Genomic DNA, 24,959 nt, shown 5'->3' with positions numbered 1-24,959 from the left:
AAAAAATAGTTATTCATTTACTTGAATAATAAATACATTTACTGAAAGAATTATTCCATTAATTTGTGAGAAGTTCAGTGTGCCAGATCAAATTTGTCTATTAGAAATTGAAATTTAAAAAATAGCAACATAATTTTTGTTATCGTCATTAACGATATAATTTTGGTTTAAAACAATTTCTTGAGAGATTTACAAAGTATTTGTGTTTTCCTGTTTTTATGGCAGGTGGTCTAATGAATTAGTTACTGTGTGATCTCAGCATGTTGCTAACTGAACAAACCGTGTTGTGTGCTTGTCTGACCTAAAGCCATTTGTCGTATTGTTGCAGAGTTATTGGAAAATCACTGCCGTGTTTCTTTTGAACCACACCAACACCATTTATTTATTTTGTATTGTACTGGTTGTTCTTGTCCAGACGCATCATCAGACTCACATCAATATCTCATGGAGTTCAAATTCCACCAGATCCTTTGTACATAATTATGCCAAATGACACATGAACTGCTATGAACACTGACCAAAGACAGTCGGTGATATTTTTGTTCTGTTTTAGGGTTTTTTTTTTATTAGTTTTTTTAACTAATCTCACAATAATGTCAGTAAAATATTCATCTTAAACTAGATTGTTTGAATTTGCCATCCCACGGCACAGGCATCGCCCACACACAGCTAGGTTAAAGTTTAGACTGGATAACCTTTGATAGATGTTCTCTTCTGGGCAAACATAGTCAGGTACAAGAGGAGGGATAACCAAACTATGGCCCGTGACACCCCCCCCCCCCCCACCCCCCCACCCCAAATTAACAAATAACATTCTCATTTTATAAAAATTTTTTTTTTAAATTCTGACATTTCTGTGATGAATACTGTGTAAAAGTATAAATCATTCGGTGTTTTCTGCAGTAAGAGAGTCAGACTTATAATAATATGTATTGATATTTTGTATTTTACTCCTCGATTGAAATTATGTTCCCATGTAATGATTTTTTTGGTTATGTTTACATCGTAGTCGAATGCTGTAGTTTGTAGTCAACTTTTACTTTTGTTTGAGTTATTTCGAACAATTATCGAGGTAAATAAAGTATGTTACAAAAGAGACTCGGTTTGAGTTGCAAATCCAAATCTAACAATTTCATCATCTCCTCAATGCAAAAAATGAGTAATTGTTATTGGGAACTTGCTTTGTTGTCATTAAGTGTTAGGGGCTGGGTCTGTGACCCAGCGTTTTGAGTTTATTTTGTATTTTTGTCTTTCTTCTGTTAAATTGCATCAATGTTGAGTTCTCATGTTATTTGGTTCAGGGTTCATTTGTGAGTTTCTTGCCCTCTTAATGGGGTTGGGACCATCAGTTGTGTTGTGCAGAAGTCATGTTGGTACACAGCTGACAGCCCTATATGACAACTGTTAGACTTCATATTATGAACTGAACTGAAGGTCAGTCAGTCCAGAAACTTGCTAAAACTTTAAATGTGTCCTCAAGTGAAGTTGCAAAAACCATCAAGAACTACGACGAAACTGGCTCACATGAGGACCTCTCCACGAAAGGAAGACCAAGAGTCCCCTCTACCGCTGAAGATAACAGCACCTCAGATTAGAGCCCAGATAAATGCCACAGTTTATTTTAGTTCCAGTAGCAGACACATCTCTACATCAACTGTTCAGAGGACACTATGCGAATCAGGTTTTTATGGTCAAATAGCTGCTAAGAAACAACGACTAAGGAAAAGCAACAAACACAAGAGATTCGTTTGGGCCAAGAAACACAAGGACATTAGATGAGTGGAGATCTGCGCTTTGGTCTGATGAGTCCAAATCTGAGATCTTTGGTTCCACACGCTGTGTCTTTCCACGACGCAGAAAATGTGAACAGATGGTCTCTACATGCATGGTTCCCACTGTGAAGCATGGAGGAGGAGGTGTGATGGTGTGGGGGTGCTTTGCCGGTGACACTGTTGGGGATTTATTCAAAATTGAAGGCACACTGAACCAGCATGACTACCACAGCATCCTGCAGCAACATGCCACCCGTTTTATGTTTAGTTGGACGTCCAGGCGGTGTAAGAGCTGTTTGACCAAGAAGGGGAACAATGTCCTGGCCTCCACAATCACCTGACCTAAATCCCATTGAGATGGTTTGGGATGAGATGGAGGTGACGACCTCATGAAGCTCATCGAGAGAACACCAAGAGTGTGCAAAGCAGTAATCAAAGCAAAGGTTGTCTATGTTGAAGAATCTAAAACATAAAACATGTTTTACAACATACTTTTAGAATATTTCTGCTTATCTGAAAGTCTTTACACGGTTTACTCTTGTAGGATCTATTTCTCTTCTTACATCTTACATTTCCCTCTCCTGAATTTTTTCCTTCTTTTTGGCTATTATAAAAAAAATTCTGCCCTCCTTGTAAGTGTCCCAGGAACCACATGCCCGTCCATGTAAAGTTTATTTTCTTCCCACATTTTTGCAGATTTGAAAGTTAGCTGTAGCACTATAAACTAAAATCTTTCTTGTCTGCCTGATATGTGTCAACCAGCAGGGGGCGGACGTGAGTAAATGTTAGGAAGCACTAAAGTCTAGGGTTAAAGTGTGCCATTCCACTACCTTCAATTATGCAAAATCATGCAAAATACCACACATTGCTGTCAGAATCAAAACTAAACAAAACCACATGAAAAGTGGTTGAAGTTATATCCTGATGATTTTAATGGATCTGCCTCTAAAAATATGCACTTGGAGAGTAATTTACCCATATTGTAATAATACAACACCACTGTTTCTCTACAGAAAAGGGAAGCTAATTGTCCCCCTGAGTTGCAGTAGCATAGGTCAATTGATCATAATGAACCTACTGGAGCACACAAGGCAAATTATTACGTGACTTACATCTAATGCCTTAATTTCTGCATGGTTTTTACTTGATTTTTTTTATTTTGGTTTTCCTTACACTGCCAAGACAGAGCAAATAAGAGAGCCACCAAAAGTGGTCTTTACTATGTAAAACCATTAAAAGAAACAGAGCAATTCCTGACCTATTGTGAGACTGGAGCCTGTCCCAGGTGTAAAAACATTTGTTTTCTGATCTTCGATAATAATTTTTCATAAATTCCCTCTGTCGTCAGTTTTTGATGAAAAATCTATCAGAATTTAACAAATGGTTCTTGTCTCTGCTCATTTCTTAATGCCTGACGTGATGGCAGTCTGTACTTCCACAAGAACTGGGCCCAGTACAAGGAGGGCTTCGGTTATCTCTCACCACAGAGTTCTGGTTAAGCAATGAGAGGGTTTGCCTGCTCACTACTAGCTCTAACTTCCAAGTTGTGCTCAGGATACAGCTTGTTGACTGAGAGGGCAACAAAAGGCACACACACACAAACTCACACACACGATAACAGATTATGTAAGACAGGAATTGTGGACAAGACAAACACGACTGCTCTAGTAGCGAGGTTAACTTATAAGAAGAAGAAAAATGACTCAACACTTGTCACCAAAAACTAACTTTAGATCCACAATTCTGTGACAGAGACAAAAGTACTAATTAATGTGAGGTCTAAACTGTTTGCATTATCTTTATGCAGGTGGCAGGTACACTGAAAAGGATGCTGGTGAATATGGCTTCAACAACAGCATCCTTTGGGTCACGTGGCACAACCGCTGGTACTCCCTGAAAGAGACCACCATGAAGCTCATTCCCCTCAGCCGCATCACAGCAGGAGGACAGCAGGCTGGAGTTAAACAGTTTGGTGGACTTGAGATGCTTAAAAGAGAGACATTTTTAATGCTCTCACTAACAGCTCTGAAAACTCCTTAGATAGGACTCGTGAAGCCAAGTTTCAACAGAAAACCACAGTTTTATTGCTGGCAATGAACAGAACAATGAACCAGAACCGGGAACACACAGGTAGACTCTGAAGGTACGACACGACACTGAGCAAGGGCAAACACTGGGCTAATATACTCAAGGAAGTAATCAGGGAATGGAAAACAGAAGGGAGACACAGCTGGGAGACATTGGGGCTAACGAGACAGGAGGAGCAAAGCTGGACACACTGACATAAGACACAATCCTTCAAAATAAAACAGGAAACAATACACACTAACCTAAGACACGGACTGGATAGAGAGAGATAGACTAGACACTGAACTAAACCTGCAATAAACATGAGAACACAAAACCTAAGAACTAATCCCTAAACAAGAATAACTGAAACATAGATTAATAATAATCATCATCATCATCACCAACACAAGCACTACAAGAGAATAAGAAAATAACCCATAATGCAAAAACACACCAAAACACAACAACTCAAAATACTGGGTCAAACTGACCCAGAACCGTGACAGGGGCTATGTTATTGGTGGGCTTTTGTCCCCTGCTATGGTCTCCCATGTCAAAGCTGTCCTGGGTGAAGGACCTGACAAAGAGCTGTTCAAAAACCCTTATGAAAAGATGATCCAGGGAGCAGTTCACCCTGCCTGATATAGAGTTACTTGGGCCCTGCCCTAAAGTCAGGCCCAGGGAGGGTGACCGAGGGCAAACACCTGGTGGCCGGGCTTTAGTGCATGGGGCCTGGCCGAGCACAGCCCATATAAGGGACGTGGGCCCACCCTCCTGTAGGCCCACCACCCTCAGGATTTGCCGTTGGGGGTCAGGTGCAATGTGTGCTGGCTGCGCTCAGGGGCAGAGACCCTGGCAGACCGATCCCCGACAACCAAGACTAGCAACTGGAACATGGAACATGACCTCTCTGGTGGGGAAGTAGCCTGAGCTAGTGCATAAGGTCGAGAGGTACTGGCTAGATATAATTGGGCTCACCTCGATGCACATCTTGGGCTCTAGAACTAGTTTCCTGGAGAGGGGGTGGAGTTTTCCAACATAGATGGCAGGATTCGGGTCAGGAAACAGGTCCTTACTGTCATTTGCATCTTTGCGCCGAACAACAGTTCAGAGTACCAGGTTTCTTTGATTCCCTGGGTGGGGTGCTTGAGGGTGCTCCACCTAGGGACTCTGTCATCTTACTGGGAAACTGTAACGCTCATGTGGGCATTAACAGTGAGCCCTGGAGGGGTTTGATTGGGCCAGATCTGAATCTAAGTGGTGTTTTGTTACTGGACTTGTTACTGAAGCAAACCACAGTTTGTCCATAACAAGCACCTGCGGGTGTCCATAACTGCATGTGGCAACAGGAGACCCTAGGCCTCAGGTCGATGATCAATTTTGTAATTGTATAATTAGATCTGTGGCCATATGTTCTGGACACTCGGAGGTGCTGAGCTGTCAACTGATGGAACTGGAACCGATGGAGAATCTGAATGGAGGCGCCCAGAGCTCCAAACAGAAAGGAGAATCTGACCGTTAGTTGAACCTCTGATACAGATGGAACAATGTGGTTTTCATTTCAGTCATGCAACACTGGACCAGACCTTTTTCCTCTCAATGATCAATCTCACTGTTCACAATGAAGCAGTTCGCAGTCATGTGTGAAGTGGCGGGAATAAGAATCAGAACCTCCAAATCAGAGGCCATGATCCTTGAACGGAAAAGGATAGAGAGCTCACTACTGGTCCGGGACAAGTTTAAGTGGAGTAGTTTAAGTATCTTGGGGTCTTGTTTGCAAGTAAGGAGAAAGTGGAGCGGGAGATCAACAGATGGATTTGTGCTGCAGCGATGCGGACACTGTACCAATCCATCATGGTGAAGAGAGAGCTGAGTGTAAAAGCGAAGCTCTTGATTTACCGGTTGATCTACATCCCCACCCTCAGCTATGGTCACAAGCTTTGGGTAGAGACCGAAAGAATGAGATCTCGGATACAAGCGGCTGAAATGAGCTCCGAAGGGTAGTTGGCCCCTCCCTCTGTTCGTAAGGGACAAGGCAGTGTAAGGAGTTCGGCCATCCGGAAGTGGCTCACAGTAAAGCCACAACTCCTCCATATCTATAGGATCCAGTTGAGCTGGTTCGGGCATCTGACAAGGCTACCTGCTGATGCCTCCTCGGTGAGGTGTTTCAGGCACTTACCACTGAGAGGAGGCTCCAGCTCCAGGACAGAACCAGGATACGCTGGAGGGATTATATCTTTCGGCTGGCCTGGGATTACCTTTGTGTTTCCCTGGACAAGCTGGAGGAGGTGGCCACGGACATGGAGCTCTGGGCGCCTCTGCTTAAGCTGCTGCCCTTGCAACCCGGCTCCTCTTGAAAAATGTTAACTCTGTATGAATTTGAATTTAAACACTGGGACCAGGATAACAAAAGGTTGAACATAAGTGGTGCTGGTACTGAAGTAAGTGGTACTGACAAGTAAACTGACAAGAAAATGCAACCGAAGGAGCATTTTCAACTAATTAGGTTAGCTGACAGCAGGTCAGTATAAAAAATCAGCATCTCAGAGAGGCAGAGTTATCAGAAGTAAAGATGGGCAGCGGTTCATCAATCTGCAAAAAACTGAGGCTACAAATTGTGGAACAATTTCAGAATAATGTTCCTCAGTGTAAAATATGGAAGACTTTTAATATTTCATCATCATCTGCAGTGCACAGGGAATCTAGAGAAATCTCTGTTTGTAAGAGACAAAGCCGAAAATCAGCGTTGTATGCTGGTGATCTTCAGGCCCTCGGGTAGCACTGCATTAAAAACAGGCATGATTCAGCCATGGAATCACTGCATGGGCTCAGGAACATTTCCAGAAATCATTAAAACACTCTCTTTAGAGAGAGCAGTTGTCAACTGTCATGCCAACGTTCAGCATGCCTTCCTTAGAAACATACTTCATCAATACTTTCTTTTTCATAAAATTAATTGTAATTAATTAGCATCGCCAGTGACCCTCAAAGCACTGTGATATAAATGACACACTAGAAACAGTCCTGTATGGATACAAGATATGTAACTAGATCATTCTCCAGTTACAGTAACTCAGCGTTGTTGTACCGGATTCTGGATGTAGCAGCTTAGTAAGGATATTCTTGATGCCATCCATGGCCCCTGACTTTGTTTTATTAAATGATTATAATAATTTGCTTTGGATAATCAGTCTTTTAATCATTTTATTACTTTTTACTTATATTACTTGTGACTTTTAGATTTTAGTTTGCAGAAATTTTGACTTTTAATAAATATTATCTTCTTTTCCTGTGGTCGCCCAGATAAACTATCTTTAAAAAAAATGCCTAACTGAACAAACTGTGAAATTAAATCTTTGAGGACAGAAAACCATTTTGTCACATTGTTGCAGAGCTTTCAGAGCATCTCAGTTGAATTGTTTATTTTGAGCCACAGTTTATTTACTTTGCATTGAACTTGTAGTACATGTCCCCGTGCATCACCAGACTCACATCGATAATCCAAATTCTGCCCAGCTATTGGCATGTGATTTTGCCGAACAATGCGCAGATTTCTAAAGCTTCTTAACAGGACAACATTATGTTAGTACAGCCAGTGACTCTTTCAAAAGCCAGTTTGTTTGTTTTTTTATTAAATTGGCCTCAGAAATTTTTGAAAAACACTGATATAAACATGACTGTTTAAATTTACTCTGCCACAATAACGCAACACACACACACACACTGCACCATTTAGGTTCAAATTCGAAATGGATAACCATTAATAGATGTACTCTGCTGGGCAAACATGATCTGGCACAGAAGGAAGCAAAACCAAATTTGGCCCTGTCCTCTCACCAAATCTCAAGCACACCAAATCAGGAAATCAAGAAAATGATGAAGAAAAGTGTCGTTGAAATATACATACAGCCCTGAACTCAGTAAGCTTTATGACTGTGTGGCATAGAAACAATCAATCAATCAATCAAGGCTTTATTCGCCACGTGCAGGTTGCCCTGCAGTGAAATAGGACCCCCCCACCCCACCCCCACCTTACAGACACAACACAGACATTACATGGGGATACAGGTCGGAGATCTGTAGCATTACAGAAAAAAAACCACTGAAATATACACTACAATGGAAAAGTACAAGAGGAAAAAAAGAGACCTCTACTCATGCTGGGCTCCTGGGAGGAAAGCATGAGAACAGGAAACAAAAAAACTCCTCTGCACAAAAAAGCAATAAAATTTCCACAGCACAACATTATGGAACACGTGACAAGCCACAGGGTCGGGTGGGGGGTGAGGAGTAATCCGAAGCAAACACAGCAGCCATCCTGCCCAGCGCTACCATTCCAGTGCGGGCTCAGACCCGCTGTGTTCCCAGGAGGGAACAAGCATCGAAGGCGTTTGGAAAGGGAGGAGAGATGAGTGTGTGCATATCAGTGTATATGTATAAATGGTAAATGGCCTGTATTTATATAGCGCTTTACTAGTCCCTAAGGACCCCAAAGCGCTTTACATATCCAGTCATCCACCCATTCACACACACATTCACACACTGGTGATGGCAAGCTACATTGTAGCCACAGCCACCCTGGGGCGCACTGACAGAGTATGTGTGTGCGTGTCCAGAGTTCAACTGAGACAGTGTCCTTCGCCCTGCTAGGCTAAGTAAACAGTCTTCCAGCCAACCCAATGTTGCCAATGTGGATTTGTTCAGGCTCTTATATTGAGGATTTCATTAGGGACAATGAAAACAGTTCCAGCTCACACATTCTGAGTGGAAGCTGAAGAAATGCCACTTTGACTCCATAAGAAACAGTTCACTGCTAACTAGGCGAGGACTAGAGCAAATGAAAGTTTGTGTAATATGGTTATGTCCCAACAGTTCTTTGTTCATCTACTGAACATTAAACATGACAATAATTTGACTGTCGCCATCCATTAAAATAGGACCCTCTGGGAATCACCAAGACCTTGTATATTATGAGCTATTAGTCAGTCCAGAAATAAGCAGTCAAGGTGATCAGAAGTAAACAGACAGAACCATTTATAATAATAATAATAATAATAATACATTTTATTTGAGGGCGCCTTTCAGAAACCCAAGGTCACCTTACAAAAAACACAATTAATAAAAGGAACAATAGTGATAAAATACATAAAATAAGTTAAAATTACAAAACAGAGCGTGACAACAGATAAAATCAGCATTAAAGCGAATAAGCCAGTTTAAACAGATGTGTTTTGAGCTGTGTCTTAAATACGGAGAGGGAGTCAATATTTCTTAGTGCAGGAGGAAGAGAGTTCCAGAGCCGAGGAGCAGAGCGACTGAAAGCTCTGTTCCCCATAGTGATAAGGTGTGAGGACGGAACAGTAAGATGAATAGCAGATGATGATCTGAGAGTGCGGGAAACAGTGGTGCTATGGAGCAGGTCACACAAATATGAAGGAGCAGATTTATGGATACACTTGTATGCAAGAAGTAAGATTTTAAAATTTATCCTGGCTTCTACGGGCAACCAGTGAAGCTGCTGAAGAACTGGGGTAATATGAGCACTTAACGGAGTGCAAGTTATGACCCGAGCTGCAGAATTTTGAAGAAGTTGGAGTTTATGAAGGGACCTTTTAGGGAGACCAAATACGAGGGAATTACAGTAATCAATACGGGATGTAATAAGACTATGGACAAGGATGGCAGCAGCATGGGGAGTAAGGAAGGGACGGAGTCGGTGAATATTACGTAAATGGAAGTAAGCAGACCGAATGAAAGAGTATTATCAAGTATGACACCCAAACTCTTAACCTGAGGGGAGGGAAGGGTGGGAGAATTTTCAACGTTAATGGAAAAACTGTGGGATTTGGTTAAGATAGATGGTGTACCAACAAGTAAAACTTCAGTTTTATTACTGTTAAGTTTGAGGAAATTGGAGGAGAACCAGGATCTAATCTCAATAAGACAGTCTGAGAGGGAGGTAGGTGGGAGGGATGAATTGGGTTTAGAAGTGTCATCGGCATAACAGTGAAAATTTAGATTATATTTTCGGAATATATAACCAAGAGGAAGCATATAAATAATGAATAAAAGAGGCCCCAATACTGAACCCTGGGGCACACCAGCAGAAACAGGATAGAGAGCTGAAGAATGGGATTTAAGTTGGATAAACTGAGTGCGGTCTGAGAGATAGGAGGTAAACCAGGTAAGTGGGGTATGACTAATACCAATGGAAGCTAACTGTCCAGTTCAGAGTCACACAGGTAGCTGTAGCCTGTGCTGTGGGGCGAGAGGCAGTACACTGAACAGACAGACAATCATTCTCGCAATTTAGAAGCACTGATAAACCCATGCATTTTTTTTTCTTTTGGACTATGTCAGGAAATGGCTGGACACCACTAGATTTGATCCCTGTGGATGTAAAGAAACAATGCTAATCCAGAACAAGCAGCTATTAATGATAAACCTTTTAAGTGCAAAAACAAAAAAATCGTGGCCACAGCAATGGAAATAGGGCATTATTTCTACAATTAGCAGGAGTGGTAAGAAAGAAAGGAGCAGTAGAGCGCAGACTGAACTGGTTAAAGCAACTTGGAGAGCACAAATTATTATTATTATTATTATTATTAGTGTCAAGAAAAGAAGGACATGCTGTGTTCTCGCTTCACGCAGGAAATATAACGAGATTCGGAAGAGTAGAGGTTAAAGATTTGGCTTTTTTCCATTTCAACTTACCTCCTGGCCTATAGGTGGCGCTAATAAGCTGCTAGCTGTCCTTTTACCTCTTTACTTCCGGGGTATTCGGTCGTTGGAGCGTCGCGGTAGTCATGTTTTTGCGTCCGTGATACTTTTCGGGGAGCGTGCTTTGTTTACTGAAAAAAGGGATATTTTCCGCTTCTTTATAATACTGCTTTATTTTTACCGCCACAATGACTGAGGTAAGAAGATATTTGAAGTCCGTTTTTTTTTGTCTTTTTTGTGCTTCCGCCCGCCCGGCAGACACATAGCCACGCTCGGCTAATAACTGCAACCACACGCTTATGGTTTTGTTTGCATTACACATAGTAAAAAGTAATTACTCCCAAAGTTTGCCGTGGTTGCACTCGTTTAAAACCCACGTTTTACTATTTATTATCATCTACAGGATGTTCAGAAGCACTCAGTCCACACTCTGGTCTTCAGATCTCTTAAAAGGACTCATGATATGTTTGTGTCTGATCACGCCAAGTCCATCGCGCTGGATGATGAAAGGTAAACGTCACAGTGTTACCTTCTAATGATTTGAAGTTGTGTTTTGGGGTAAATTAAATTCACATAGCAAGCTCTAATGTCATGTGAAATTGTTGTAGAGGTTCGATTGAACAATTTTGTACTAGCGCTTTGTATTAATATTGCTCGCTAGTCCAGATAAATGAGGAGGGTTGCCTCAGGAAGGGCATCTCATGTAAATAAAAAAATCTTTGCCAGTAGTGAGACCTACTATCATTTATGGTTTGGAGAGATTGGCAATGACAAAAAACAGGAGCTGATGCTGGTGGTGGCAGAGCTGAAGAATCTTTTCATTGGGCGTGACTGGGGTGGATAAAAATGAGTATATTGCAGGGAGATCTCAGGTCGAGTACTTTGAAGACAGAGAGCTGGATGTAGAGAAACAAGGCGGAGATGTTTTGGACATGTGCAGAGGAGGGTTTGGACAAAGGGTGTTTAAGATTGACCTCCCAAGCAGGAGAGAAAGACAAAGGAGGACATGCAGAGTGTTTGACACAGGACGATGTTCAGGATAGGGTGAGAAGGAGACATATGTTCTGCTGTTGTTGGGGAACAGTCAAAAAAGAAGGATTTGTAGATGCAACACTAAAGAGCATCAATTTGTCAGGAGTTTATTTTCAGTTTACCAACAACTCTTTTTGTCTGTAAATTTATACTGACATTATGGTAATAAGTAGGAAGTTAAAGCGCTATCAATTTCCTGCTCCAAGAAACAGAAATCTCTGTGTGTTACTGTGTGTTGTTCATGTGTTTCAATATCATTATGCTAATTTAATCAAACATATTAGATGTTTTAAGGGGAAATGCATCATTATGTCATCTGCTTGCAGCCACAAGTTGAAGATGGGGGTTAAACTGAAAGCAGACTACGGTGCAGTGTTACACCTGCCCATCCTGAGGGAAGGGAAAGACAGAGCCTCACACCTTTCGGGCAGCATGGAAGGCCACCAGAACTACGCTCAGCCAGGTGAGGATGAAAGTGTCACTGCATGTCAGAGTCACTCTTAAGTGTGCCAACAATTTATTATTAACAAATATGTGGAAATGTAGATATTTTTTTTATTATGTTTTGCTGTCAAAAAGCTCCGTTTGTCTTTAAATTTAGCTTTTCTTTGTTATTCTGAAACCTTTTATTTCAAAACTACATGATTTAAAGACATTTTGGGAATATTATTTATGTTTTAGGTGAGGACCCAGAATACCTGATCACTGGGACACATGCCTACCCGTCTGGACCAGGTAAATACTCTCAATTTGTGACTTTTTAATTTAATTTCATCATCCAATTGGAGCGTTTATAACCAGTATTTTTTTATTCGCCAGGGGTGGCATTGACCACTGACACAAAGATGCACAGGAATCCCAGTGACACCGGAGTACACTCCATGGCGTTAGTTTTACCCCCATCGCAAGCTAGGTAAACTTTGGCCCTCACACACACAAACACAGTACAAAGGCAGTCAGTCACCAGTAGTAATTTAGCATAAAAGCACTAATAACAAAATGATGCTTACTCACACATAAACCATCATTTACTCTGTGGGTCATTTGTAGGCAGGACGCGAGTCGCACAGCAGCCAGTATTGCTGACATCCACCGGCATGCAGGAGGAGCAGAGCGATCTCACCCTCCGTCATCTGCAGTGGTAGGTCACAGTGTATTCCTACTTTTACTCAGCCTTATCGGTTTGAAAGAAAGAAGTGCAAAACTGATCATCCGTGTGTTTTCAGTCACTCCTGGAGGGAGGTGGGACCAGAAATTCTGCCCTCATGAGGAGAGCGCCCACAATGCCCAAACCTCAGTGGCATCCGCCATGGAAACTGTTTCGGGTAACTATAAATCATTTCAACTTTTCTAAGTTTAAGCTTTGCTCGACACGATACAGTGGGTAAGGTCTGGGTTCTGTGTTTTGCTTAACTGTAGTTTGTTTTGTCTGGTAGGTCATCAGCGGCCACCTTGGCTGGGTGAGGTCCATTGCTGTAGAGCCTGGGAATCAGTGGTTTGTCACAGGCTCTGCTGATAGGACTATAAAGGTGAGTCAAGCAGGAAATAACAGTAAGCGACAAACTAAAAATGGCTCATCTGACATGGACTGACTAAATTAGCTCTCCTCCGAGTCATCTCTCCTCGGGATCGTTACCTGTGTTTGTTTCATAGATTGTTTTCTGTAGGCTCCAACATGCCACAGTGCCTGCTTGCAACTTTAATACCCTGCTCTTCACAGATGATTAAGTTATACTAAAAGCCCAATTTTTACCTATTAAACTGACTATGTTTCTAAATTAATCTCAGATTATCTTAATTTGACTTGAAGGCTGCCTGTCTTGACAGATCTGGGACCTGGCCAGTGGAAAACTGAAACTCTCTCTGACTGGACACATCAGCACAGTGCGTGGGGTGGCGGTCAGCAGCCGCAGTCCTTACCTTTTCTCTTGCGGGGAGGACAAGCAGGTCAAATGTTGGGATCTGGAGTACAACAAGGTATACTTTCAAACAAGGGAGTTATTGGTTTGTGTCATTCAAAACAGTTTATTTAGCGGCTTTATGCTGTAATGATTTACACATTCACCTGTGAAGGTTCCTTTGGGAGGTGACACAAATGTTTTTTGGGGGCTGCATCTGGCATAAAAGCTTTTCCCAATAAAACAGGCACAGCCCTGGTGAATAAAGGTGCAACTGAAACTAGCTAACTTGCTTCTGTTGTGGCTCATTTTCTTCTTTTTCTCTCCTTGTAATGTTGTGGATGTTTCTTGACTATATTGGTTTATATTTTAGGTAATTAGGCACTATCACGGACACCTCAGCGCAGTGTATGATCTGGATCTGCATCCAACCATCGACGTGCTCGTGACGTGCAGCAGAGATGCCACAGCGAGGGTAAGCTCTTACTTTGTGTTGAATCAGCGAATGACATTGATGGAATGACCTAAATGGATCAGGTTTAAGCAGTACAGTGCAGAAAACTGTGTGACAAACAGCCACAGACTGAGCAGCAGGCATACCGTCATCTAAATGTTCTCCGTTGATGTTTCATCGTGGGACTTTCAACTGCGTTGGTATAACGACCCCTCACATATTGAGGTGGTTGTTAATCATAATGGAAAATGACCGAAACAGAGTAGAGTCAAGGCACATAGGTACTAGTGAAAAGAAACTTACCAGTCATGGATCGGCCCCCTCCAGCGCTCAGACCTCAAAGTGTGGGATCATCTTCACAGAGGAGAGAACCAAAGACAGCCAACATCCAAAGAAGAGCTTTGTTTGTCCACCACAAAGCCCAGACTTAAAATTACAAGAAAGCTTGTCTCAAAGAGAGAAGAGAAAATACGAAGAAACGAGGGGTGGCTCAACCCTTTTGCACAGTACTATATTATAATAATAATGGATTGCATTTATATAGCGCTTTTCGAGACCCTCAAAGCTCTTTACAGTTCCACTATTCACTCTCACATTCACACACTGGTGGAGGCAAGCTACAGTTGTAGCCACAGCTGCCCTGGGGCAGACTCTTCCACTAAAGGGCTGTGTTCAGATGTGATGTGGGTTATGAGATGACACTAACTGCTTGTCCTCCCGGTCCATGCAGGTGTGGGACATCAGGACGAAGGCAAATGTGCACACACTGACCGGTCACACAAACACTGTGGCCACGGTGAGATGTCAAGCAGCAGAACCACAAATTATCACAGGTACAATTATGTTTTTTCAAATCGCTCACAACAGCAGTATAAACCCCTCAGTAAGACAGGCTTTAAAGTGGTTTCTCTTCACTCTTGCCCCTAATGTGTGCTTGGTTTGTGCAGGGAGCCACGATTCAACCATCAGGCTGTGGGATCTGATTGCTGGGAAAACCAGAGCAACTCTTACAAACCACAAGAAGTCTGTGCGAACTCTGGTCCTGCACCCCAGACAGTAAGTGGTGTTTTATATGGTGGCGTTGGTTGGAGTGGAGGAAACGCAGCATGCAGACTCCTCAAACAATGCATATTCAAAATTGGTTTGTTGTTATAAATATGTTTTTACAGAAGCTCCTTCGACATGAGGCAGGTAAATGCAGGTGTTACTAATCGCATCAGTTAGTTTTAAGCCTAATTAATGTGATTAGTAACACCTTTGTTTACCTGTTTGATGCCAAAGTGAATCCTGTAATTTAAAAGAAATAAAGTTTTGATTGATAATGAAGATAAATTAAAGCTTGAGTCATGATTTAGGATTACAGGAGCACATTTGTTCATAACTTTAATTGCAAGAACTCATTAAGAGTTGTTGTTCTTCAGATATCGATGTCATATTTGTTGTTTTGCAGATATACTTTTGCCTCTGGATCCGCCGATAACATCAAGCAGTGGATGTTCCCAGATGGAAACTTCATCCAGAACCTGTCGGGCCACAACGCCATCATCAACACTCTGGCTGTTAACTCTGATGGCGTGTTGGTGTCTGGAGGTAATAAAGAGCTGCGGTGCTGTCTTTAACTGTCTGCCTTTTTTGTTTGCTTGTTTTAAATCATTTTATTGAGGCTAATGTTGACCTCATTACACACAGCCGACAATGGAACTATCCACATGTGGGACTGGAGGACCGGATACAATTTCCAGCGTATCCACGCAGCCGTGCAGCCCGGATCTCTGGACAGCGAGTCGGGAATCTTCGCTTGCATGTTCGACCACTCTGAAAGCCGACTGATCACGGCAGAGGCTGACAAGACCATTAAAGTTTACAAGGAGGATGACACCGCTGTACGCTACACTGTTACACTCTACTTGTATTTCTGTGCCGATTCTTATGCAGCAGGAAATAAAATAAATAATAACCATGTTTTCTTTCCTGCAGACAGAAGAAAGCCACCCAGTCAACTGGAAACCAGAAATCCTCAAGAGAAAAAGATTCTAAAGATTTATTTGTTTTTCTTGCCACAGTAACAGCAGTGAATTATATTTCCACCAACTTTTGTTTGCTTGTGCTTTTTCTGTCAGGCAAACTCTCAGCTTTCTCAGAAGCATGCTCTTTATTCTAAAAACCATTTGCAGTCCTCGTTGTATGATGTTAGTCCGATAAAGCAGCCGTTACGGACTGCCAGGAACCTCCCCGAGCGTTTGTTCTTGATGATAACGGCTCTCTGATAGCTCTGATCCGACTCGTCCACCAACAGAAGCCACTCTTCACCTTCAGAAGGACAGACTTCAGAGTGGACCTGCTCAAGTCAAACCCTTCAAAGGAAATGTGTTTGGAAGTTTTAGCCAAGAAAGAAAAAACTTGTATTGTTTCAGCAGAATTGGTGTTTGTACAGACATGGAAAGTTTATTATGCTCCATTTGAATAAAGACCACATTTTTCACATGCCTGCGTTTGTTCAGTTGAGGTGGGTTTTGTGTACTCACCGAGGTATCCGTGGGTGAAGGCGTTCCTGTAGTACTTACAGCCGTCACCCTTGATCTCCTCTCAGTAGCACTGATCTCCACAGGACTCGCTGAGCTCCACTGTGGTTCTGCTTTCAGCAGGTTTCTGCATTATCTGCTCACCTGTGAGGTCAAGTTGGAACAGCAGAAATGTTAGATGAATCTAAAGTGGCTGCCACTTTGTAATTAAGTGGTTGACTATCAGTAGACTTGGGAAATGAAAGGCCTAGTAATGCTTAATATGTATTCATGCTGTGTACAACGGGATTATTCTATGAATAATTTTCCATATTTTTCTCCCAGTTAACAGTAATTGAATTGCTTTCATTAAGATAAGATAAGATAACCTTTATTAGTCCCACACGTGGGAAATTTGTTTTGTCACAGCAGGAAGTGGACAGTGCAAAAGTTATGACGCAAAAATTAGAATACAATAAGAATAAATACAGTACACAGCTGTACAGAATAGAATAAAATAATATACTATATACAGTAGAATAAAATAGAATAAAAATATACAATAAGATAAAAATAGAATACGAATGCTATATACAACTGAGTAAAAATACAACGATGCCAGAAAAGATTATTGCACTTAGTGTTATTGCACATGTGTGGATGTGTGTGTTTGTTCAGTTAAAGTCTTTGTTGTGGAGTCTGACAGCAGTGGGGAGGAAAGACCTGCGAAATCTCTCCGTCCCACACCGTGGGTGCCGCAGTCTCCCACTGAAGGAGCTGCTCAGTGCTGTCACAGTCTGCTGCATGGGGTGGGAGACGTTGTCCAACAGGGATGACAGCTTAGCCGCCATTCTCCTGTCACTCACCACCTCCACTGGGTCCAGAGGGCATCCTAGAACAGAGCGAGTTTTTACCAGACAACCTTTCTATTGAGGGGGATTTATTATTCCTGTTGTGTAACGATGTTCAACTAAGTTTTTTATGAAAATGTGGCTCAGCTACGAAACAGTCTGGCAAATTTCTTCTGACCTCTGAAAATATCTTCACTTAGAGAACTGCTCATTGGTTATTTTCTCTTTTTGAGACCATCCTTTGGCATATGGTGTTGTTTGTTAATGTTTCCATGGCTACCTAAGTCCTGCATGTAGAGCTTGGAGAGAGAACGACAGAAGGCTCGGCCAGGTTTCTTCTTCAGACGGGCTTTTCTTGGCTCTGGCTGCTCCTCCACCTCCTTCGGAGGTTCTTCTACCGTCAGTAGGTGGCCCGCATTATACATGATCTCCTCTTCTAGAGACCTGAGACACATGTCAAAGTGCTCTTCATCCTCCTCTGCATTTCTGGGAGACGACAGCATTGATGGCTGAGAGTTCAGATGTTACAGTTAGGTGCACTTGTGATCTCTAAAATATATTTTATTTAGCTAAGATATTTTTTTCCAAGACAACATGAAATGGTGACATTGTTCCAGGAAATTCAAGGACACGTGTGACTGAAGGACGACACTTTCTAACAAATGCAGTTTCCGTCCTGCTAAAATTTCAGGTTTTAAAACGTGTGCTCCTCACCTGAAGTCCACCCACAGCAGGCCTGCAGTGATCAGTCCCAGCCACTCACTGGCCTCCCAGTTGTTTGTCAACATCACCGGCACAATGATGACCTGCCGTTTTTCGGCATAGTTGAGTTCCTTCTTACAGCACTGTGATGCCTGGTAAGCCGGAGTCATAAACGGACAGATCACAGCAGCCTCTTCCACTCCTGCAGCCATGCTGAAAACGCACACAGATTTAATATGCACAACACAGTAGTGATGAAGCCCATCAGAGATTAGAACAGATGAAACCTGTTATCCACGTCACTTTGCACTCACGCGTCGTTGATGTTGCCCGTCACCCCTCCTTCGATGTCCCTGTGTCCATCCACACAGGGAGCCCCTCATCTTTCAGGTGATCGTATATCTTCTTGACAAGAGGCTGATCATCCCACTGGTAGGAGAGCAAAATGTGAGACGGCATTTTTTTGGTTTTTTAAATTTTACTTAGATTTATGAGAAAGAAAAAGTCCTGTGATGCTTTGGAGTGGGTGGTTTCTGAGTTGCTGAGCAAACTAACCCAGACAATGAGCCCCTTAGCTATGCTGCTTGTTTACTGTGGTCAGATTACACCTGTTGTGCGGTTGCAGCAGGCCATGATCGCAACTACAAGCTGCAGGACAAATGAGAGGTCAGCAATGACAGTAAACTGTAAGACCAGCATTTTCCAGCCATTCCTACCATTTATTATTTATACTGAGCACAGTTTAGACTTACAACAGACAGACTGAAGTCTGTTATGAAGAAATAAGAAACGCCCTATTTGTGTTTATGATACCATTTACTTTAGCTATGACGGATATTATTGTAATGTTTTTCTGGTTTAAATATAATTAGTTTAGGTTTTTATGCAACAGTGTTTTTAAAGAAGCACAAACTGCACAAACAAATTTACATTTATTCAGAAATCCTTGTACATTAGTATCAGCTGCTAACAAACTGCAATCATGTCGTTATTATCAGGGTGGTTTCTTTCATCTTGTGTTAGTTTTATGCTTCCGTTTCAAAGAGAAAATCATAAAAAAAAAGTATCTTGTTTGTGAAGTTTTAAATATTTTATGCAGAAACATTGAAATATTCAGGAAAAATTAACTATCATCATTGTAAAACTGTAAAATTGTATATAAAATAGGTTTTTGTTTTTTTTTCCCCAGTGAAGGAAGCAAGCTCCCATGCAGTAATCATCTTTTATACATTTCAGAGCTCTTGCTTGCTTTATGCTCCTGAGAGCTGTGGCAAGAATCTTCCCATTGAACATGAGATATCAATGTAAAGCCCAGGATGTCCTCTATTTGGTACAGCAGGACTTATTGGGATAGCTAAAATAAGTCAAAAGATATAGACCAAGAATAAATGTCCATTACAGAGGACATAAATGAATAGGCTGGTTCTCAGCTATTCATGGACTTTGCAAATGCACAACCCCCACACAGCCACTAGGGGGACCCCAAGCTGCAAGCTCAGCCTCATATATTTGGGAAAATATTTAAATGACCTGTTTTCATTTGGAGCCAGCTGCTCTCTTCTGTGTGTTTACTGAAACACTTGTGTGGTTAAAACTGAAATGTGGGATATTGCCAAAGCTTGGCTGCAACGACAGGGAAGCTGTGGTGGATCATTTAAAAAAAAAAAAAAATCACCATTAGGATATCTTGTTGTGAATGAAGTCTGCATATGATGTATGACTGACAGCCTCACATCTTCACGAGGAGAATAAGGGTGGCCCAGGCTGCAGTGAAACCCGGATTGCATCAAAATGTGTTTATTTTTTAAGCATAAAATTAAGAAAAGAAGAAGAAATCTACAGAAATATGCCCATGATAAAGGAAATATTTGCTTCTGTGGAGGAGGAGCCAGAATTTGAATAAAAAAATAAAAACAAAAACAGAAAGCTGAAGTTGAAGAGGATGTATTACTCTTCTTATTGTTGTTGGGCTTTTCTTATTTGAACTTTAAAATAGATGCTATAGTTTCTTTGTATTTTAATATGGTATTTCACTTTATTTTCACCTTATGGTGTAATTTTCACACCGGTGTGGATGCCAGTTAGGTTTTGATTTGAAATAGCGGTTTCATTAATTTTATGTTCACCTGGAAAATTTTGGAGGAAAACTGTGCGAAGAAGCTTCATTATTTACTTTTATGTAGATTTTAATTGCTTGCACCAATTTTTAGGTCTTTCATCTGAATTTGAGATACATAATTATCACCATGGATCATTGGATCAGCTTAAAGAATTTAACCTCTCCACCCCCACCCTCCCAGTTATCGTGTTATAAACAGCGATCCCCAAAGAGAATCTCAAAAAGCTAGAAACGGCCCTGATAAACTTCAGTATTTTGCTGAGAAGCTCGTGTGGATGTTACATTGAGAATCCTTAGACCTGAGGAGACATCGTCACCCCAACCCCCCTAGGACTAAGTGACCGGATAGCCTTGATTTTTCCTTTCTTTTCCTTTTAAAGAGTGGTACAGTTTCTGCTTTTTACCAGCAGAGTGAGCCACCCTAACACTTATATGTTCCTTTGCTTAGACGGGAGCACTTTATTAAATCACTTCAAGCTCATACTAACCACATTACCACAAAGGGGCCTTTTAGGACACCGTTTTGGCTCAACTGGTGTGATATCCGTATTTATTCCACTTTCCACCTGACTTCTTCCACAGGTCAGCTATACTAGGCCACGTGTCAGCAAGAGGCACTGAAGGTAATCTCTCAGCCTAATTAAATCTTAAGCAATCAGGGCCACAGATGGAGCCGACCAGCGTGGGACGCGCCGCCTGCCAGGAGGAGTGTTCACGGCGCACAGTTGGTGCCAGTCAGAGGTGTCGAGTTATGTGAAGGAGCCAAAGGGGGATTTGCACTGTGCCATGGCTGATTAGGCAACGGTTCACGCAACAAGCTACTGAAGTACGGTGAAGGAGAATGACCGCTCGCAGTCGCCCTGCGCGCAAAAACGCGTTCGTCCGTTTCGGTTCGGAAAAGTGCGCTCAAACGTGAGGACAAAACTGAGGACTTCGACTCGAGAATATGCTGGCGGGCATCGACCTCAACAAACCGAGAGCTCAAAGCCACGCGTAAAGGAGGAATGGGGTGCAAGGATGCCTCAGCTTCGCTCCTTCAGACGCTCGTCCTGTCCCTGCTGTGCGCACAGTCGCTGGGACAGGTCTTCAACCTCACGCTGTCTGTTAAAGAGGGTCTTCCGGCCAGAACTATCGTTGGAGATCTGGGAGCGGGACTAAGCAGGCCGAGCACTGGGTTTTTCATCTCAGAAAGCAGAGACTCGTATGTTTTCAGAGACTTGGAAATAGACGCGGACACGGGCATCATCTCCACAGCTGTAGTCCTGGACAGAGAGAGCAGGGATAAGTATGAATTTGTGGCAGCCACTCTCACAGGTGAGATGATAAAAGTGACAATAGAGGTGAAAGATGTGAACGACCATTCTCCCGTGTTCCCCTCCGAGCAGGTTGAGCTGGAAATATCAGAACTGAGCCCACCGGGGAGTCGGTTTCAGATTGAAGGTGCTAAAGACCAGGATGAGGGCGAGTTTGGTACTCAGGGATACAGGATCACAGAGAGTGAGATGAGTGACTTATTCCACCTGGATTATCGCAGTGGACCTGAGAACCACCTCAACCTGGATCTAGTTCTTAACAATAAGCTAGACAGAGAAGCGCAGGACTTGTACACGCTGACAATCGAGGCCTTTGATGGGGGGATCCCAGCCAGGACTGGGACTCTTCAGGTGAACATCCACGTCCTGGATGAGAATGACAACCCGCCTGTGTTCAACCAGACTGACTATCACACCTCAGTGCGTGAGGATGCTCCAGTCATGTCTGCTGTGTGTCAGGTGCAGGCCACTGACTATGACCTGGGTGACAATGGCAGACTCACATATGAGATCAACAGGAGGCAGAGCGACCCAAATGAGGTTTTCTCCATCAATGAAACCACCGGGGTGGTCTATCTCAACAAGCCGCTTGATTTTGAGACTCAGGCTTTTCATGAGTTGATCATCAGCGCGAGAGACAACGGGGTTCAGCCTGAGTACAGCAGCACTTTCGTGGGTGTCAGAGTGCTTAACATCAACGATAACAGCCCCACCATCAGTGTACTGTTTCTCAGTGACACAGGAGATGCTGTGGTGTCGGAATCAGCAGCAGTCGGGGACTACGTAGCCCGGATTTCAGTGTCGGACCCCGACCTCGAGGGGGAGAGAATCACTGTCACACTCGAGGGAGGTGATGGGAAGTTCACCCTGAAGCAGACAGATGACTTTCTGTATGCACTGTGTGTTAACTCTGAGCTGGACAGGGAGGAGAAGGATTTGTATGAGCTGAAGGTGCAGGCATCAGATTTTGGCAACCCTCCCCTGAGCAGTGAGACGGTTTTCCTCCTGAAGGTGTCGGACATGAATGACTGTTACCCAGTCTTTGAGAAGGATGCGTATCTCATAAGTATTTCTGAAGATGCTCCTCAGGGGAGTTCTCTCATCCAGTTTCAGGCTCGAGACGCAGATGAGGGTGCAAACTCAGAGGTCCGATACTCCATTCTGAAGTCCAACCAGGACAGCCTGATCGACATCGACCCGGAGTCAGGCCTGGTCGCCACAGCTGCAGCTCTGGACAGAGAGACGCAGATGGAAATATGGTTCCTGGTGGTGGCAGCGGATGGAGGAGAACCGGCTCTGTCATCCACAGCGACAGTCACGGTGCTCGTGGAAGACGTCAACGACAACGAGCCAGTGTTCGAGCAGCAGCTGTACAATGTGTCCATACTAGAGCAGAGCGATGTTGGAAGCTGCTTTTTACAAGTATGTTGGAGGATATTCAGCATCATTTTGGTGACTTATCTAAAAGAACAACACATTATTGTTTCTGAATGGTTCTAATTACATTTTCTGTCCAAGAAGGATCCACAAGATGATAATAATGATAATAATAATTGGCACTGAATCAGAAAAGCTTATTAACAAGGCAACAAATATATATATTTTTTTACAATTTGGGGAGCTGACACTCATATGAAATCACATGCATATTTATTTATTTTTTTACAAGAACACATCCACACACAGACCAGGGGAGCGTTTCACTTGACTTGGCACTCATCTCAGTAAAATATCAGCTAACATGGATTCACAGAAACAAAAATAAAGATATCTTTGTAGGTTCTGAAAGATTCACAGTAAATATCCAGCATCTTGTGCTCTTTTGCTGTGTCTGTCTTACGTCTTATAAGACAAAAGTAGCCTTCAGTCTGTTTGCACAAAGCCGTCAGTGTTCCTCCTAAAGATGCTCAACATGCACCCTTTCCAGCTTAGCTCTGTGGCTTTAGTATGACAGATGTGCTGCCTGGTACCACACTCCAGCAGGCTGGCACAAAGTGCATCCCAACACAAAGGAACATTTGTTTAAGGGCACATTTTCTGCAAACAAGAGATTTGATGAATATATAAGGACTGAAAATTTCTAAACATCTGGCTGACTTTTAGTTGTTTAGTTCCCGATTCGAACTTTAGCTACGACGCTTCAGAATACTGAAGATGTCATCCAAAATAAATGCGAGAACTAGCAGGAGCAGAGGTAACCAGAATATCTGGGAAGTCGTCTATAAGGGACCCCCCTCTGTCGCATGATTTTGCAAACGCAGCACATATGCTTTATTCTAAGAAGCAAGCTTCAAAAAACTGACTGGGTTTGCGTGACTGTCCAGACCTTGACCCGTGTCTTTAAACTTCCTTTGATCAGAGTTCACAAACTGGGAGGTGATATCATCTTTATGACTGTAAAATGAGCGCTCTATCTGTGAGACATGTCTGCAGTCACAGCCACAGGCAGACATGAAAGGAGCTGCACAGGATATAAGGCGCGTTTTTACTATAATCTTTATACTGCAGGGATGGTCCTCGCCCTTTGATTGTGGGGATTTTTTATGCTTTTATTATGTTGACTCTCACTGTCAAAGGAAGACGCGTATTATAATTCATAGTACAAAGCTTAATCTAAAAGCTGGCAGTTACTGTAGTATGGGAGTGCTATATATATATATATATATATATATATATATATATATATATATATATATATATATATATATATATATATATATATATATATATATATATATATTGCAGTTATGTGCACACAAGCTTCATAAGATGAGGGACATGAATTGAAACACAAAGCATGAATGAATTCATGTGAAACTGCATGAACCACAAAGACTGTCTAGTGTGTGCTTTGATTCAAGAACAATATATTCGTTAATGCAGTTATTGATTAATAATAATTAGTCAGTTATTAATCACGTCCATGTCATTTCATACTGAACTCTTTCGTTCTCAGATCACTTAAAAACTGGGCAGCGATGAACACAAATGTCGTAATCATTCAATCATCACTAACTAAGGAGGTGTTCTTCCTCGCTTCATCATCATCATATAAGTTCAGTTATATTGTTGAGTTATTGATAAAGGTCTTGTTATTATTTTTATTTTCAACGAGCAGTATCAGGTACAAAATCTAAGCTCACCTAAACCAAATAATCTACCTGTGGACATTTTTCAAAAGTGTTTCTCTTAATTCTTTATATTTTTATTAAACATATTACATGTTTTACCTTTGTTTTATTTTTAGCATTACAGTGTAATTGTTTAGGGTTTCCCCTTTAAACATGTGCTTATTAAAATAAAGGATCAGGGCACCATTTTTACCAGAAAGGTAACAGTTACCTGTTAAAGTTGTGAAGAAAATCATCTTAGATGATCATAATTACACCATATGCAGCACATATAGCACATTATAGGCTGATGATAGGTTTTAAATTAATTATTTAATGTTTTTTTTTCCCACATATGACCTTAGATATGAATATATAAGTTTTACACTAAATTGTTCCCAGTTATTCTGCAGCACT

At 42.1% G+C, this 24,959-nt stretch overlaps 2 protein-coding genes and 1 pseudogene across 2 annotated transcripts in view; 2 read left to right on the top strand and 1 right to left on the bottom strand.

Annotated features, from left to right (window-relative positions):
• Positions 1-10,639: 10,639 nt before the first annotated feature.
• On the top strand, positions 10,640-16,412 carry plrg1 (pleiotropic regulator 1). Its single transcript, XM_085355760.1, has 15 exons — positions 10,640-10,759; positions 10,966-11,072; positions 11,921-12,057; positions 12,276-12,329; positions 12,414-12,507; positions 12,645-12,735; positions 12,821-12,919; positions 13,031-13,123; positions 13,422-13,571; positions 13,866-13,967; positions 14,677-14,779; positions 14,894-15,002; positions 15,397-15,536; positions 15,636-15,829; positions 15,924-16,412. The coding sequence occupies exons 1-15, from the start codon at positions 10,751-10,753 to the stop codon at positions 15,981-15,983; spliced, it is 1,542 nt and encodes a 513-aa protein (XP_085211886.1). The 5' UTR covers positions 10,640-10,750; the 3' UTR covers positions 15,984-16,412.
• On the bottom strand, positions 16,099-18,459 carry LOC146630331 (uncharacterized; annotated as a pseudogene).
• Positions 18,460-21,123: 2,664 nt separating this feature from the next.
• dchs2 (dachsous cadherin-related 2) overlaps positions 21,124-24,959 on the top strand; it is a 28,282-nt gene continuing 24,446 nt past the window's right edge. Inside the window, exon 1 of the mRNA XM_085356567.1 lies at positions 21,124-22,854. Coding sequence (XP_085212693.1) covers positions 21,124-22,854 — 1,731 coding nt within the window. The remainder of the gene's footprint in view (positions 22,855-24,959) is intronic.

The sequence above is a fragment of the Diplotaxodon limnothrissa genome, linkage group LG6, assembly GCF_057381915.1.
Source record: "Diplotaxodon limnothrissa isolate DT_005_m linkage group LG6, D_limnothrissa_male_GT1.1, whole genome shotgun sequence".
Classification (NCBI taxonomy): domain Eukaryota; kingdom Metazoa; phylum Chordata; class Actinopteri; order Cichliformes; family Cichlidae; genus Diplotaxodon; species Diplotaxodon limnothrissa.
This window is presented reverse-complemented; position numbering and strand designations above follow the sequence as displayed.